The sequence below is a fragment of the Leptonychotes weddellii genome, chromosome X (genome assembly GCF_054177405.1).
Source record: "Leptonychotes weddellii isolate Sample4059 chromosome X, ASM5417740v2, whole genome shotgun sequence".
NCBI classification, from domain to species: Eukaryota; Metazoa; Chordata; class Mammalia; order Carnivora; family Phocidae; genus Leptonychotes; species Leptonychotes weddellii.
The window spans coordinates 100,796,912-100,815,537 of NC_138385.1; the positions used below are offsets into that span (position 1 = coordinate 100,796,912).

The 18,626-nt window shown below is 48.9% G+C and overlaps 1 protein-coding gene across 2 annotated transcripts in view; it reads right to left on the minus strand.

Moving 5' to 3' along the window:
* The window catches only part of WWC3 (WWC family member 3), a 113,660-nt gene that overhangs the window by 66,584 nt on the left and 28,450 nt on the right, over positions 1-18,626 (minus strand). The window contains exons 1-3 of one of the 2 annotated variants that reach the window (XM_081809197.1): positions 17,543-17,780; positions 7,996-8,105; positions 2,382-2,585 (exon numbers count right to left, since the gene is read on the minus strand). In XM_081809197.1, the coding sequence (XP_081665323.1) occupies positions 2,382-2,585; positions 7,996-8,011 (220 nt within the window). In that variant the 5' untranslated portion in view covers positions 8,012-8,105; positions 17,543-17,780. Of the gene's footprint in view, positions 1-2,381; positions 2,586-7,995; positions 8,106-17,542; positions 17,781-18,626 lie in introns of those variants that run through there. The other variant, XM_081809196.1, reaches the window with a different exon arrangement.

The window sequence follows — 18,626 nt, forward strand, 5'->3', positions numbered from 1 at the left end:
AGACTGAAATCTTACATGTGTAGTTTCTGACCACAATGGAATTCAATTAGAAATCAACAACATGACATCTTTAACAAGTGTCAATAACTGACTTTTAAAGAACCCCGGGTCAAAAAAGAAACTACAAAGGACATGAGAAACCATTCTGAAATGACTGAAAAAATACCAACATTTGTGGCATGTAGTTAAAGTTGCACTTAATGAAGAATTCATACCTTTAGAGGTCATGTGAGAAAGTAAGAAAGCTCTCAAATCAATGATCTAAGTTTCTACTTTAGGAAGCTAGGAAAAGAAGAACAGAGTAAAGCCAAACTAAGAAGCAGGAAGAAAATAATAAAGAAGAGAAATCAATAAAATAGAAATGGACAAGAAACAGGAAAAGAAAAAAAAAAAAAACCCAAAAGCCAGTTTATTGTAAAGATAAATACAATCAATAAAAGTTTAGCTACACTGATTTGAAAAAAAAAAAAGACACAAAATATTAGTATCAGGAATGAAAGGACACCACTTCGGAGTGTCTAGATATTAAGAAAATGGTAAGGGAATTCTACAAACAGCTTTATAAACTTGACAACTTAGGTCAGCAGTTGGCAAATTCCCTGCAGGCCGAATCAAGCTTGTTACCTGTGTTTACACTTTTCTCAGAGCAAGCCACACACATTGGTTTATGTATTGTCCCTAGCTGCTTTTGCACTATAAAGACAGGTTGAGTAGTTGCAACGGAGACCATATGGCCCACAAAGCCTAAAGTATTTACTATCTAACCCTTGATAAAAAAAAAAGTTTACTGACTTTTAGATTAGATGAAATAGACAAATTCTTTGAAACACATAAATACCACAATTGATTCAAGAAGAAACAGAACATCTGAATAGCCTTGTATCTATTAAAGATACTGAATTTATAGTTACAAACATTCCCACAATGAACTCAGGTCCAGATGGCTTTTCTGGTGAATTCTATCACGTTCCATCAAATACCAATCCCACTCAAACTCTTTCTGAGAAGAGAAGAGGAGGGAACACTTCCCATTTCATTCTGTGAGGCCTGATACCAAAATCAGAGGAAGACATTATAAAAAAGAAACTCTGGAGATAAGAAACCTGCCTCTAAAAATTAGCACTGGGCTGACCACTGCATTCTGACGGATAGTTAAAACAAAAGCCAAAAACCAAAAAAAATCTCGTAGATAACGATATTTGAAGAACAAGAGATAAGACGACCTGGAAACAACCCTTAAACCCGAGTCCTGACCTTCTCTCAGGGAGCGCGATGCAGACCTCTCTTCAATTCCTGGTACAGAGCGGACACCCCACCCCTCTCCTCCCCACAGCTTGTGAGGTCTATTCACCTTCCACAGCAGTTGCAGTAAGAAAGACCTCTGGCCCCCTGGCCTTAACTCCATTCTGACTTGCAACCCAGAATAAAGCTCTGACCGTGTCTTTAACGCTCAAGGCTGTGTCACCAGAGCCAAATGCCCGGCAACGTGGCAGTCACGTCACGGGTAAGGCCCTCCATGTCTCAGCCCTTAGCAGCAGCACTTCCACACGTTCTTCCCAAGCTCACTGGCACCCATAACACTCCCGGCCGTGTGCACCTGTGATGGGCTGTTCGGTCTGGCAACTCTTGTTGGGAGGGGACAGGCTCCAGCGATGACTGACCGTGTCAGTAACAACATGCTTTGGGTTCTGAGACTGGACCGGGTTCCTTGAACACCTGAGCACCTGCTGAGTACTAATGAAATGGGGGCCCACGTCCAGCAGCCTCGAAAACTAAGAGGGATTCCCTCTGAGAACATCGGTGTGCGTCCGTCTCACTGAGGGTGGGGGAAGAGCATCCCCCCGACCCCCTGGGCTACACTGAGTTCCTCCACCTTCAGCGGACTGCCCCACAAAGGACTCTACAAAGAAACAGGTGCTCGACACGGGCGACGGCTCCCGAATCTCTCCATGCAGGAGGCAGGATCACCGAAACCGCTGTGTGACCTTCCCAAGGTGATCTATTCACGGCAGAGATCTCTGGGGGAAGCCCCTTTCCGCACTGACAAACACGACACGTGAGGTGGTTTCATGTCGCTACCGGAAACTCGCCTATTTTCTCCCTTCCCCACCCGGACGGAAGGTCTTGGCGGCAGGGACCTCTGCGTTCCTGGGCTCCGCCGTATCCCGGGCCCGGGCACAAGGCAGGCACTTGAGAAACCGTCGCTAAGCAGTGGCTGCAGGCTATGCCTGACTCCAGAGCACAACACTGACTCCCTAACAGGATGCGCTGAGGAACTCTAGGAAGCGGGCTTGCCCGAGTCAAGTTCGGGGTCTGCGGGTAACCTAGTGCAGAGGGGGCTTCTCAAGTCACGCACGTGAGCCCCGGAGGCGGTGACTCACAGCCGGTGTAGGAGCGGGTGTCGTCCTCACACATTCTGTGCAGCTGCTGGTACTCCTCCTGAGCCAGCTCGAACCGCTGCTGCTTAATCTGGTAGATTTCTTTCTTGGCATTGAGAGCCTCCTGGGCTACAATCAAATACTCCTTCAGCATCCGTTCCTGCTCTCGCCGCCATTGTTCTCTGGGATCCTCAATCTGGGTAAGCTCTGAAATGGAAAGGGTGAGAACGTAAGTGACTTAAGAGTAAAATCTTGGGCACCTGGGTGGCTCAGTTGGTTAAGCGACTGCCTTCGGCTCAGGTCATGATCCTGGAGTCCTGGGATCGAGTCCCGCATCGGGCTCCTGGCTCGTCGGAGAGCCTGCTTCTCCCTCTGACCCTATCCCCTCTCATGCTGTTTCTCTCTCTCTCTCTCTCAAATAAATAAATAAATAAAATCTTAAAAAAAAAAGAGTAAAATCTTTAGGCCGACCAACAGTCATGCAGTCATGCAAATGGTCGATGTGAAAATTAACTGCCAGGATGCACATTATGGAAGCATCTACATAACAAAACTTCCTATAGCGCAGAACACCTTCTGTTCACATACCCACAGTTGAGACGAGAAGAAAACTCTACGGACATGCAAAGGTTGGCTGGAGGGGGGCAGAAGACGATACCACACAATTTTTCACACCGTGAATAAACACTGGCGGAGATGAAACCAAATGAGCTCATCACCGTCAAACTAACGGCTATTTCCAACCTTCTTCTCGCAGACTTCTTTGGCTCGGGATGCCCCTCTGATCCAGCTTGCTCCCCTCCCCCTTGCCTTCACACCACACCTGCAGCCCTTCTGCGATGTTTGTGACCTTTCTCACCTCCTCCCACCTATAAATTCTCCCCTTTTCCACTCCGGCTTCCTCACTCTACAAGGGAGGCTCATGTCTCCCTCTGGCTCCAGCCTCTCTCCTGGGCTCCCATTCTCCTTCCAACTGCCCCCTACACACATCTCCCCCTGGAAGGACCCAGAGTAATTCTAGGTCGTTCGTCCAAAGCAGAACTCATTCTCACACGGCGTCCTTTTACTACCGAAACCGGAAGCAAATAGTGACACCGCAAGCACATGCTTATCCTTCTGCCTCGCCTCTCGAAGTGAGCGGCATCATCTGGATCTACCCACTTAGCCAACCTGGGGTTCATCCCCAGAGAGTGCCTGCTCTTCTCCCTCACCCAGAATATTCCATGGGTCATCAAGAACTGGTGATTCCTGCCCCTAGATATAATAATGACTGGCGACACACCCTTCACTCCCTCTCCCCTGAGTTCGCTCGGATCCTCATGACACCTCTCCAAAACCACGCAGGCTTCCTGCCTTATCCCACCAAAGGCCATGCTCAGTGCGCTCACCAAAGTCGCCTTCCTAACTCTGCTCGCAATTCTTTGGCACATGAGTATCTTCTATTAAAGCAATATCCTCCGCATGATGTCGGAGTCCCGAGACTAACTCACCAGCTTCATTTCTACCTTCTGTCCTTTCCCCAGGATGAATTTTTCCAAAGTGCTGCAGCTTCTGTCCTTTCTGCCCACCAGGAAACCCTACCACCTTCCAAGTCTCTTTCTGAAAGCAGCTCCTTTTTGAAGCCTCCTCGGCCCCTGCAAGCACATACGCCTCTGTGCCATGGGGAGGACTGCAGTTCTTGCCGCTGGGCGCCTAACTGCTTCCATGTTTCTGTTTCCCTCCTACTAAACTGCAAGCCCCTCAAAGGCAGGCACGCGGCCTCAGTCGGCGTTCTAGTCTCAGGAGCTTTCGGTCATCCGAAAGCCAGAAGCCATCGGCAACTGTTGAATGCAAGCTCACTGAATGCGGAACGGATGGGGCAGTCGGCTCTGCAGGCAGAGGACTACACTCCCAAAAGCTGATCCTGAGACTGAGGAGGCAGACTGAGCAAACGGGCCAGACACCCAGACTCGGAGAAGGCTCCCCTCCTTCACTGCGACAGATCTCCTAAGGGACATTTCAACACAAGTGTTGCCTCCATTAAGTAAAAAATGCAAAGCCGTGTCCCTGTTCCAAACTTTGAGACCCCGGGCTGTGGTGGCTGTTTTAACGATGACATATTGGTAAGTACATGCAAAAGTAAGGGAGAGCTCAGAGAAGTGCTGGCAAAATTCCCCCAACCCAAATTCTAAATAAATATGCAATACACCATATGTTAACTAGCTAGAATTTAAATAAAAATTTGAAAAAATAGAAAGCAAGCAAGCAAGCAAAATAACTCTTTTAAAATGTACCTGGGGAGCTCTCCTCTATTTGCTAGTTGAGATGCTACCTGACTCACAAATCGTTTCATAAAGCCAATTAGATCTTAATAAATAAATAAATAAATTTAATTAAGTGTGCTTGGCCAGGACTGTAACAACAGCCAAAAGGTGGAAACGGCCTTAATTTCAGCATCTGATGAGTGGATAAATAAAACGTGGCCTATCCGTACAATGGCAGGTTATTCCGCCGTAACAAGGAATGAAGTGCCACTTCATGCTACAACACGGATGAACCTCACACACGTCATACTGAGTGTAAGAAGTCAGACACAAAAGGCCACATAGTGTATGATTCCATCTATATGAAATGTCCAGAAGAGGCAAATCCAGAGAGACAGAAAGGAGATTTCATGGTGGCCAGGGGCTGGGAGGCTGGAGGGGGAATGGGGAGTGACGGCTCATGGGTTCCACATTTGACTTTGGGGTGATGAAATGTTCTGGAACCACACAGGGGTGGTGGCTGTACAACGCAGAACACACCAAATGTCCCCAAACTCCATACTTGAAAATGGTTAATTTTGGGCGCCTGGGTGGCTCAGCTGGTTAAGCGACTGCCTTCGGCTCAGGTCATGATCCTGGAGTCCCTGGATCGAGTCCCGCATCGGGCTCCCTGCTCGGCGGGGAGTCTGCTTCTCCCTCTCCCACTCCCCCTGCTTGTGTTCCCTCTCTCACTGTGTCTTTCTCTGTCAAATAAATAAATAAAATCTTTAAAAAAAAAAAAAAGAAAAAGAAAAAGAAAATGGTTAATTTTATGTTCTGTGGATTTCACCTCAAAATGGTTGAAAAAGTAAATGTCATGTCATGTTTACCTTACCACAGACACAGACACACACACACAGACACACACACACACACACACACACACAAGTGCTTGCTAGGATGTTTCAAGGAAGTTCTCCGTTTAAACCGCCTTCCGCCAATATCCCCTACCCCCCTTCACAGTGCCACCCCAGGCCCCTACTGGAAAGCCCCTCCAGGCCTCAAAAGCTCACACCAGGAAATAAGAAACCAAATACAACAACAAAAATCAGGGTCCTGAGCTAGCCCGGAGTTCACATTCCGTGGGCCTGGGGCGGGGCAGAGTCACGGCTGTGTCCACAGCACTGAGGACCGCCGTGGCCCGCGGCCATGGCCCGCACTCTGCCCAGCACACCAGACGCTCTTGGGGGCCTCGAAGGCGGTCAACCCGGGTCCCTCTGGTTGACCTGCACGGTTCCAATTTAATATCTGACTCCTCAGGTTCCGTGCCTTTAAAGAGTTTCAGAGGTGTGCTATGAAGCCTTGGGTTCTCAGGAGAAAGTTTTCTGGAACGCAGTGTTTGGCCTCCATGTACATTTTATTACAACAATAATAACCTTTCCTGTTCCTGGGAAAAAAAAAAAGTTGGGTTCTCTGATGTCTTCATCACCCGCAGTGCTGAGTCATCCCACTTATACTCAGTGGCTAGAAGAAAGTCCTTGGTGGCTACTCAGTTTTTGGGTTCATGGCCACGTCTAGAGTGTCATGAGGAATCCTTGAGGGTAGACACTGGGTCTCACTTCCCTGCGTCCCCAGAGCCCAAAGAGTGGCCAGCACAGAGAGGCGCACTCAAACATTCCCTGTGACAGCGAGCAGGTGAGCGAGAACACCCACAGCAAAGAAGGGGGCACAGAGGGATGAGGATGTTGGGTTTACAAGAGAGGCGAGCCAGAACGGGTCCAGGACCTCAGTGGCAGGCAGACTTTCCAGAAAGGTTGGGTAAGGCAGATGCCTCTGCCATTCAGTAATACCACCTGGGCTCGGAGAGGCCAAAGACTGCTGATGAAGGCCCGGTGCACATGTGCCCAGGCCCATGGGGCAGCAGCCCTCACCTGTGGGGGCGTCCCTCACCTGCGGGGGCTGCCCACCAGCAGCCGGGAAGGGAGGCCCAGACAGCAAGACACCTCGAACACCGACCATCGTGGGGCACCAGGTCAGCTGGGGCTACAGGGAGGGCTGCCCTCCGGGAGCCTCACTAAGCGCCGCTCTCTGTCCGGTGGCTGGTGGATTTACCCAGAAGCCCTCCTGCCCCTTAGATAACTGCCTGGGAGCGCAGATGAGCCAGGGCAGTTCCTCTCCCCACTGCCCAGTCTTCGGGTAAGGGTTGCAATCAAGTGCAAGGCTGACCACCGCGTATCAGAAATTCCACTGCCCCAGGACTGAGAAAGGAAGTCTCGCCATTCAGGTTTCCGAATGCTGACTCGGGAGGCTGGCCAGGAGGCGCCAATGCGGGAATCGGCCCCAAAGACCCCAACCTGGGTCGACCGCACTAAGGGGACATGAGGAGCCATGGGACCGGAGTGAGCAAAGAGCTTCAGATCGCTCACGGGCTCGGCATCGTGCGGCCTCGGGCCCTCCCAGCCTCCCCCGCCCGCACTTAATGCACTGAAGGACAGAAAACCCGCCGAGGGGAAGCCACGCTTCATGTCCCCAGGAGTGAAGAATGATTAAATGACAGAAACACTGAGGGTAGCTAGAATGAAAATGGGAGAGAGTGCAAAAGTGGGAATCTGAGAGAGAAGTGGAGCCCCCCGCTGGGACCAGATGGAGGAAGGCTGATGAAGGGGCGGCAAGCCAGGAGTGAGGGGGCAGAGACCAGCATGGAGCCTGTGAACCAGGGTGTGCCAACGTCGGCCCCATGGCCACTCGGGGCGCAGCGCGTTCTGCGGCGGGCTGTCCCGCGCAGCGCACGAAGTTCAGCAGCAGCCCTGGCCCCTGCCCACTCGATGCCCACTAGCTCCTCTCCCGGGCGCAACAACGGAAAATGCCTCCAGACGTTGCCAAGCGGTCCTGGGAAGCAAGATTAGCCCTGGTCGAGAGCCACGGCTCTACCCAATTCTTCCAAGAAAGCTGGTGTGCTTCAGGGACCCACTGTATTATTCGAGCTGTAGTCTTTACACAGTTTTCTCCCTTCACAAAGATCACAAAGGCTTGGTATATTGAAGCTGAAACTGAATGTGTAAGACAAAATGAAGTTAAGGTAATCACTTGGACATTTATTGTTCCAAGAACTTGTAAGCTCCACTTTGTAATAAACAACCTTCTCATTATGAAAGATATTTCTATTTCCACACTGCCTGGGAAATGTATTCCCTTTATTAGGCATTAAAACCGTCCATTAAACATATCCCGTGCAATCCTGGGCAACACACAAGCAAAGGAGCCACACAACGGCTTCGCTTTTTGAAGAACTCCACAAACGACCACCTCAGGTTGCATTTATAAAATCCAGCTGAATGCTGCATTGGATAGTAACTCATTCACATATAGTAACTCAAATGTGGGCGTCTACTTACTATTTATGTGGTCCATGTAATAAATCCCAATCTGTTTATCGTATACAGTCTCCCATCCTAAAGGAAGTTCATCCCCAACACAATCGGCAAAGGTCAACGGCTTTGTTATCCTGCAAAATAAAATTAGGAAAGCAAATCTGAAAGGTCAATTTCGTTAAGTTTGCTGCATCGACTCTAGAATTAGGTCTTAATACAAAATTAGATATTATTTCATCTAATTGACTGCTTCTGCTCCAACTATTTAGCTGGGATATTAATTCACTGGCTTTGCCTGAATAATATGCAGCAACAGTATCAGTACACTCGCAGTTAAAAGCATTCCTATGTCAAAGTGCAACTTTAAATAGCAGCGAAAATAGATATGGACAGTTACAAAACAGGTAAAACGAGCATCTTCTTCCTACGCTTAATGAGGTGATGACACTGGAACCTCCGCAACAGAACACCCGTGTTTTGTTCTCATTCCCTTACAAATGCCCCCCCAAATGTTTCCGTACATGACAGCTTAAGTCTATCTAAAACGTACTGGTTAAGTTTCATCTACCAGAGGTCATCAGTCAAGGAGTTAAACATTACCCCCTGACCAAATGCAAAAAGCCCAGCAAGCCTGGCACCAATACAAGGAGACACCTACTCCATACTGCCTGTGGTCCTTAGATAGTAAGAGTCGGAAATGGCAAAGGGTCCTTTTTGTTTTCTGGAGAAAAACAACAAAAGCACATTGTCTACAGACCTCTCTCTTTGAAGTAAATGTGACTAAGGAAACCTTGGCTTGACATAGATAGATAAAGGGTTTCTCCCAGATAAAGGGAGAACCGCCCCCTCCCCCACATCCCATGATCACATTGATTGACAAGACAGCTGTTGTATAAAATAGGCCACGCCTTATAATTGTCTGAGTCTGGGCAGCTATCTCCTCGGCTGTCTCTATAAATGCACAGTGACTGCTATGCATGGGAATCCGATAACCTAAATTTCACTAACTCAGTCCTCCCACATCTTCTGTTCAAGTCCCTGGCCCTAGGAAAGTGAGATACCGCAACCACAGCCAAATCTCACAAGACCAGTATGAATTCTGAACATGTTATTTCCCCAAACTGGTTAGACAACCAGGCTCTGTCTCTCCCAGTAGCATTTAGAAACCGATAAACACCATCAGAGCGGCATAGATTGTAACTCGTCTTCATTTTACACATAGTTTTAAGATGTTAGAGTCGATATCAAAACAGCAAAATACAGAAGGTAAAATCCGCCACAGCCAGCCTGCCAAATACAATGCACTCAAAAGTGCACAACATCACAGGATGAGCCTTCGGCATGCCGTCTGTCCCACCATCCCGGAACACCAACGTCCGCAGCGCGATTCCTCGGCAGGCCCCGAATGGCGTGATGGTGGCGCGTTCCAAGTCAAGCAAGTAACAGCAGGGTGTGGTGCGTGATTCCGGTCCCGAAGGGGACCAAACCACAACAAAAACAATGCTACTTTAAGATAAATGGAGTCCTGAGCACATCTCTGCCATTCTAGATTCACATATAAGCTTAGAGAAAAATGCCCAAGCACTGGTGTGTTGTTTTTTGTTTTTGTTTTTTTAAGATTTTTTATTTATTGGACAGAGACACAGCGAGAGAGGGAACACAAGCAGGGGGAGTGGGAGAGGGAGAAGCAGGCTTCCCGCCGGGCAGGGAGCCCAATGCGGGGCTCGATCCCAGGACCCTGGGATCGTGACCTGAGCCGAAGGCAGACGCTTAACGACTGAGCCACCCAGGCGCCCCAGCACTGGTACATTCTAAGCATGTTCACATCTATGATCTCATTTCATCAACAAATAGAGGTGGGAAACCTGACCTTACAGCACTACAGAGCCCAATTCACTTCATTAATTCAGAACTGCTAAAAAACTAGGGGCGCCTGGGTGGCTCAGTCGTTAAGCGTCTGCCTTCGGCTCAGGTCACGATCCCAGGATCCTGGGATGGAGCCCCACATCGGGCTCCCTGCTCGGCAGGAAGCCTGCTTCTCCCTCTCCCACTCCCCCTGCTTGTGTTCCCTTTCTAGCTGTCTCTCTCTCTCTGTCAAATAAATAAATAAAAATGTTAAAAAAAAAAAAAAGAACTGTCATAAAACTATTTTAAGTTCCTATTTTCATTTTTCGATCCAATAAACAATGCAGGTAATTATAATAACACTTCCATACTTGTTCTAAAAATAAACCAAATGACACATCTACTGTCTCGGTGAATTTTATTGTGGCTTGATACAGAATCTGTATGCCTCGGATTCCACTTTCTTTCCAAACAAAGTATGGAGTTTGTACGGTCATCCACGGAATCAGTACTACAAAGCTAGCCGATGAGGAGGCATGCCTCTCACAGTCCAGCTCACGTCGGAAGCAAGGTCTCTGCACCCACAGAGAAGTTATCGAGTCCTCGCTGTTGGTCTCATCGATCCACAGGGCCCACACTTTGAGCCCATCTACTCACCTGACAGTAGTCTCGACAGGCTCAATGATGGAAGTTTTCCAACTCCCCAAAGACAGAAGTGGTAAGCTAGAAGGCAAAGACAGGGGTCCCTTGGGCAGGCAGAATGCAGCAAAGGGGCTATCTGACAGCAAGGAGAAGCACATAAACCCACTCCCTGGCTTCACCCATCACACTGTGAAACACGCACACCTGCGGCAGGACACCCATGACGGCCAGCTTCTGAGATGGCTCCCAATGCTTCCTGCCTCCCGCTGTTCATGGCCTCGTGTGCTCCCCTCCCCCACTGCATAGGGTGGAGCTGTGCGACCAACAGGATACTGTGGAAATGACAGTGTGTGGCCTCCGAGGTGGGAGTCATAAAAGACACTGTGCTTCCACCATGTTCTCTCAGACTGCCAGCTCTGGGGGAAACCAGCAGCCATGTTGTGAGCTCACTCAAGCAGCCCAATGAAGAGACCCAAATGGAGAAGAACCGGAGGCCTCCTGCCAACAGCCAGCACCAACTTGCCAGCCACATGAATAAACCACCTCGAGAGTGGATCCACCAGCCCCAGCCAAGGCTTTAGATGACTGCAGCCACAGGCAGCATCTTGACCACAACGCCTCATGAGACCCAAGCAAGGCCCACCCAGATAAACTTCTAAATTCCTGTGCGACAGAAATCCTGTGCTCGCTGTCATTTGAAGGCACTAGATTTCAGAGTTTAATTTGTGATGCAGCAATAGGTAACCAATAAATACTAAGCCCTCACATCCCTTCCCACTCTATCAGATACTGTAGTGGACATTTGTGGTGATGACCCAGGCTGTCCTCTACTAGGAGGCAGTGAAATGCAGAGAAAGTTTCTTCGTCCTATTTAAGAACATTAAAATAAACATCTACACTGCTCTTCTGATTCATCCATCTATGAGAATGACACACCCTCCAGATTTTCAGACAGCTGCAACCTCATCGCATATAGACACATTTTGGCATGACTTTCAATAACAGCATTGAGAATGTCTAAATTTATTGTCCTAAGTATCATTCCAAAATGTTTACGGGAGAAAGACTTCATGGTTTTCTGTTGCACAGCACATGCCTCCATGAACATCTGAAACTGTACCAATACCAAAATGATGTTTTTTCCCCAAGAAAGGTGTTGGTGAGTAACATTACTTCAGTGATAAGTAAATCGCTTCAGATGAGTTGTTCAATTTTCTAATGTATTTGACCACATTGCTACAATGAGGAGAGCTGAGTAACTCTTGGTTCCCTTTTCATTGTCAGAAGGGCAAGGTCTGGGAGTCTGGAACAGTGGAGTTCTTTTGGTATTAGTTTTTCAGCAAGGACTGCTTTCTGGCCATTGTTGGCTAAAAAGCATGAGTCCTGCATGTCAGGCTGAGGCCGGAAGCCACCTAGGCGAGATCTCATCCGTGACCAGAGACAACCAGCACCCTCGGCATGGTGGAGGGCTTCCTCCTGGACAATCTTGTGACCCTTCATGCTGCTAGTGGTCATCCTTCCAACTGGGTGGAGACCCTGATGTCCAATGGCTCTTCCTCAAGAGCACGTGGTTCTTCTGCAAGTGCCCAGTGTCAAGGGCCAGGCAGGGCAAAGCCCTGGGCCGGTGTTCCGAGTCCTCCCCAAGGCAAGGCCAAGGTTCTGTCTCCACTCACAGGTATGCTGGCCCAAGTTCGCAAGTTCTCATCTCTCCAGAAACTTAATGTTAGATTTTTCCAACTAACTCCTTCCCACAGTCGCCACACGCAGACTCGGGCATTCCTGTTTCCATTACAAAGGGTTTAGGAACTACACCTACATAGGAGAAAAATGTCCATTCACACCACCACTCAAATACAACCATTATTCCTATTTTGGTGTGTTTTCCTCCATCTTTTTCCTGTGTTCTTTTGGGTTTTTTTTTTTTCTGACATGGTCATGATGGCATAGTATATACAATGTTTTATCCAGCCTTTTCCACTTAACTTTGTAACATGTATACTTATTAATTCATACCTTGAGTCTCTCCCAAAATTCCTGGAGATGGCCTAACAGTATAGCCTAAATATTCTGCCTCCCTTGTTATAAATTCTCTGTAAACATCACCTGGAACAGTTGAATAGATTAAGCTCCTTGAGAACAATTCTCACATCTCAACTGCCTTTGACCCCTAGGACGTGACCAAGGAATAAAGAGTTTGCATTTTTACCAACAGTTTGCTAAGCACTCTCCTACTATTGACACCTACGTTATTTCCTAATTTCTGCTAATATAAATATTCATAAGCTCTGCTTTGGAAAACAGTGCAGCAATTTCTCAAAACAGTTAAACACTGGGGAGCCGGGGGGGCTCAGTCGGTGAAGCGTCTGCCTTCGGCTCAGGTCATGAGCCCAGGGTCCTGGGATCGAGCCGCTCATTGGGTTCCCTGCTCGGCGGGGAGTCTGCTTCTCCCTCTCCCTCTGCCTCCTGCTCATGCTCTGTCTCTCTCTCTCTCTCTCTTTCAAATAAATAAATAAAATCTTAAAAAAAAACACCACACAGTTAAACACCGAGTTTCCATATGACCCAATAATTCTACAACTAGGTGTATACCCAAGAGAAATGAAAACAAATGTCCACACAAATGAATGTCCATACTGGCATTACTCCCGATAGCCAAAAGGCGGAAACAACTAAGGGCCATCAACCGATGAATGGATAAATAAAACACAGTCTACCCATACAATGGCATATTATACAACCATTAAAAAAGAACGGGGAGTCCTGACACGCTACAACGTGGATAGACCCTGAAGTCGTTGCGCCGATGAAAGGAGCCAGACACAGAAGGCCTTGTGCTGTGTGGATCCATCTATAAGAAATGCCCAGATTAGGCAAATCCACTGAGACAGAAAGTAGATCAGTGGTTGCCAGGGGCTGGGGGAGAGGGGATGGGGGTGACTACTAATAGGGTACAGGGCTTCTGTCGGGAGTGATAAACATGTTCTGAAATGAGACAGTGGTGATGGTTGCCCAATGTGAATATACGGAAAACTAGTGAACCGTATGCTTTAAGCGGTCAGTTCCACTGGGGCGCCTGGGTGGTTCAGTCGTTAAGCGTCTGCCTTCGGCTCAGGTCATGATCCCAGGGTCCTGGGATCGAGCCCCACATTGGGCTCCCTGCTCGGCGGGAAGCCTGCTTCTCCCTCTCCCACTCCCCCTGCTTGTGTTCCCTCTCTAGCTGTCTCTCTCTCTGTCAAATAAATAAATAAAATCTTGAAAAGAAAAAAAAACGAAATGGTGAGTTCCATGTTATATGTGAATCATACCCCAATCTTTAAAACTATGATGAAAGAAACATCTCTGCTTATTTTAAAGCTCATAATCTATATTTATAATTATTTTCCTTGAAAGGGTTCAAGAAGTAAATTTTCAAGGTTGAAGGATATGAAGCTCTTTTCTCCGTATCTCAGATTCAACGCAGAACCCTCACGGTAAAGTATAAGGAACAGGAAATGAAATCACCTAAAACCCAGAAGCCCTGGATTCATGTTTTCATTTGTTTTCCTTTCTTCTTTGTTCTACAGTTCATTTTTCCACAGCAAAAGTCATGCTACATACAATTTCATACGCTGATTTTTTTCATTTGCGTATTTCCCCGTGCCCTTCACCTCCTTGTCAGCACCACTTTCCATCACGTTGGCATCTTCCATCATTTGCAGTAAACCCTAATTCATTTACCAGGGACCTTGGGTCATCTCGTTAGGTATGTTCCAATTCTCTGCTCTTTATTGTGAAGAATGAACATGAGCTTACAGTAAGCACTTGATATAATTAAAAGTAATTAAAAGTAATTACTTTTTTCATTACCCTCTGGGGATATCTTCAATGCACTTGCTCGGGCGCTCAGAATAAACTGTATGGCACAATCGTGCTTTACTCTCAAGGAACACGTTGGTAGGGAGTAGAGGGTAAGTTTAACAGCATTCTCAGAACGCGGGGGAGCGGGGGAAACATGGTAAGCAATGAACTGAGAAGCTGCGTACCCGCTGTCCCCATGCTTCAAAGCGTGCGCTCGTAGTGGCCAGCTCTCACCAGTCCCCTCACCCCGTCCCCCCGATCCTAGCAACCCCAGCCAGGAGAGGCGCTCTCAAGCCCCCTCAGAGATATTCCCACTGCAGAGTCTCCCCTTAACAAACGGCTCTCCTTGGCCACAGCAGAGGTAATGAATACGTTCTGCGGGCCAATCTTACCAGAGTTGGTCCACGAGAAGGGAGAGAATGATGGATGGCACCGACGCTGGCTTCTTCTTGTGCCCGTTTGCCTGTCACATCCTGCAGGGCTTCCGGCCCTGGACCATCTCAGTCAGTGCCGGCTCCAAGAGAGCCATTTATTGCCGCGAAACCCTGGATGAGTCATTCTGTTTCTCTCTGGGCCTCCGTTTCCCAATCTTCAAAATGGGGATGAGCGAGCAAACCTGCCAGGGTCGTGCTAGCCGGGCGTGGGCGTCACAGTGCAGAGCCAGCTGTGTCCACTCCCCTGCCCGCCTCCCCCTCAGTTCTCCAGTAGACCTGCTTCAGACTCTAATAGTTTCCTTTTGCTGCTGTAACAAATCGAGACAAACTTGGTGGCTTTAAACAACACAAATGTATTATCTTCCAGTCCTGGAGATCACGAGTGCCGCTGGGTTTCACAGAACTAAAACCAAAGTGTCAGGCAGGCTGCATCCCCTCTGGAGGCTCGAGGGAGGAAATGTATTCTCTGGGCTTTTCCAGCTTCCTCCATCTTCGAAGTTAGCCACGGCCAGTCGAGTCTTTCTCAGGATGCCATCTCTCTGGTTTTCCCTCTCCCACTTGCAGAGACCCCTGTCTCAGAGTACACTGGGCCCACCCGGATATCTGGGATAATCCGCCCCCGCCGGCCCCGCAAGATCCCTAACTCGCTCATACCTGCAAAGTCTCTTTTTGCCACGTCAGGTAACACAGTCCTGGTTTCCAGGGATGAGGACGTGGACATCTTGGGAGGCCACTATCCGGCCAACCACAGCCTGCCACTGGGGAGAGCTGTGGGTAGCGATCCAGTGCCTCCAAGAGCGTGCCCTCCTACCCGGCCAGGCTCAGGGCGCTGGAAGCTCGGACAGCAACTACACCAAAGTGCAGAAAAGTGGAGGAGGGCAGCAGAAGGTGAAGGCAGAGAGAAAAGGGTAACCACAGGTCCTTCACATATTTTCCTTACCAAAAGGGAGACCAGGATGATCCTAGGGCACCTGGAACAAGATCATCTTTGTATTTCCAACTCGTGCTTGTTTTTAATATGCCATTCAGAGGGGATACCAATGTTTCCATTTCAGTTCCAAACCAATCCTCAAGAAATTATAATGACCTCCCTTCAACTTTTCTGACCTACCTGGCTCCCCGTGAGCTTTACAGCTTGCTGGAATAGGGACATCAACTTAACACGGAATCTAACACGTAACATCAACTTAACATGCAATGACTATAAAGATTATAAACAGATATTTCACTTTTTTTTCCTACAAAGTCTATGTTTTGCACTCAGAGCCCATCTCATTTTGGGCTCGCAACGACGGACGTGTGCAATCGCCCACGTGGCTGTGGCTACGGGGCTGGACGGCACAGCTCTAGGGTCTTGCCTCACTCTATCATCGTCTGGTTCTATGAAAGATCACAGCAAAACCCACCCACTGAGACTGAGAGCCCTTAAGAAATATCAAGCCTGAAAAGCCATCTTCCATAAGCCCCTAATGGGGATCTTGAGAGATTTCCAAGGTTTCTAAGACCCCAAAACCTCATGCAGGGAACTCTTTGCTTCCCTCCGGCCCCTCGCTGTCCACCTGCATTCTCAGAACCCTCGGGAACTGCTCTTCCCCAACCTGGATTGCTCTTTCCCTTTGCCATGCTTCCCTCCCATCCCCATCCTATTCCACTCCCAGTGCGTCTCCCAACACGTGGCCCAGATGCCTCCTGTCCAGACCCAGCCCATCCGAGCAGGAAGTAAGCTGCCCTTTCCGTGGCCAGCCTCAGCACTTTCTCTCTCCTCCCGGAACATCTATTAAAACTATAAGCAGAACGTGGTTATTTGTTCACATAGCCTCTCCTCCCAGGTGTCTGCTCCTTCCGGACAAGAACGGCATCTCCTCCCACTCTGACCTGCCCCCACGGAGCTCCAGGGGGTCTCCCATAGGTACCACAACCGCACACACCCAGCGGGAGTCACACACTTGACCTGAGCGGTGAAGGCAGTCTGCCACCACACGTATGTCTCTGGTAGCTCTGGGGCTGTTCTAGATGTCTCTGCCTCGACAGAATACGCTCAGGGACAGGTGCGCAGACCTGAGGCCTGAGAGACTGGATCCAAGGGAGCGGGCTGCAGCGTGGCGGATGCATCTCCTCCTCTTGGGGATGGGAGTACCAGGTGCTCAGGCTCTGTTTACTGGCGCAATAGGAATTGCGGGCTTGTCGAGTTAGAAATGGCATCCTGGGCCCATGGCGCTAACTGAGGGGAGCCAGTGTACACTGAGGGGCCCTCACGAGGAGACCCAAAGACAGCTCTGGGTCCTCCAATATTCCCCGCTGCCTTAAAAGCCCACGCGCCCACCCCATGCCCACACAAGACCAGCCCTTGGTGCCCAACTCCTGCAGACGGACCCGAGCTGGTCCTCCCCTGGGCTCTAGACCAGGTGGCGGGTCACAGGGGAGAAACCCAGCCCCGGCAGGTCTCAGCAGGGAGGGTGGACAAATGACGATTTCCAGGAGAGTCTGACTTCTGGAATCTGTCTTTTCCAAAGAGGAACCAGAAAAGCAGGCATTCCAAAATACACACACAGACAGAAAGCAGACCCGTGACTTTGAGGGACTGGAAGAGGAAAGGGGCACATGAACAATGGGAGATGGGAATATTCGAAAACCAACTCAGTGATGCTCACACAGCTGTATACACTTACTAAAACGCATCGCACGACACTGATATGGGTGAAGTTTGTGGTATATAAATTACACCTCACTAAAGGTCATTTACAGTGGGAAGAAACAACTTCGGGATTCTGAGTCCTATGAAACACTCTGGAAACACTTCATTGTCATCTCACCTTAAATTGTCACACGCATCTGGCACTTCTGATCCACAAATTCCAAGTTATGGCTCATCAATGTCCCGGAACGTCCTCCAAATGGCTGGACACATGCTGACACATTCTCTAAGCTAATCATTTCCGATCCTCTGCACGCGTTCATCACATGACTCTGGATCGGGCACTCACGCCATAGTCATGACCCAGTAGTGAGCGGTGAAGTCCACTGAGTAGGTCCCAATCAGTGTTTTAGTTTAAAAAGAAAACAGGAAAGCACATGACACCTCGTGGGGGTGGCATGGTACGTGCTATGCTCTAAGACTTTTCTTTTGGTTGTGCGGGTGCTACAAAACAGTGCCCTGCCTTTCTGCAGCAGTCGGCAGGGCCTGGAAAGGCAATGCTCCGGGACACACCTCGAGGTGAGTGAAGCCAGTCGTACATGAGGCACTTGGGGGGTAGGGCACCGCTTACCTCCTCGCGCGTCTTGCAGACCCAACTGAAAGCGTGCAGTCACACCCACCAGCCCCGGGGCCAACCCACACGGTGCGCTCTGGCCACAGAGGCAGAACCTCCTTTAATCAGCACAATTTTCAGAGATGAGTCCATTATCATCACCCCCATTTCACCTAGGAGGAAACTGAACTCAGGGGTGTGCGCCTAAGACGTGGCCAGACCAGTCCCGGCCCTGGGAAGAAGCCCTTGAGGGTCACCAGCCGGCTCCCTGCACGCCCACTGGGCTTGGAGGGATTCCAAGCAAAAACGGAAGGGCTCCAAGAATACGCTCAGGGGCAGGTGCGCAGATCTGAGCCCATCAGGCAGCAACTACCATTGCTGGGGAAAATGCTAGAAATAAAGATGCCGTCAGAATACAGGTATGCCTCCTTTCATTGCACTTTGCGAATACTGTGTTCTTTTATAGATTGAAGGTTTGTGGCAACCCTGCACAGAATAAGTCTGTTGGCACATTTTTTCTAACAGTATTTGCTCACTTCACGCCTCTGTCACATTTGGGTAATTCTTGCAATATTTCCAACTTTTTCATTATTGTATTTGTTACCGTCATCTGTGATCCGTGATCACAACTCACTGAAGGCTCAGATGA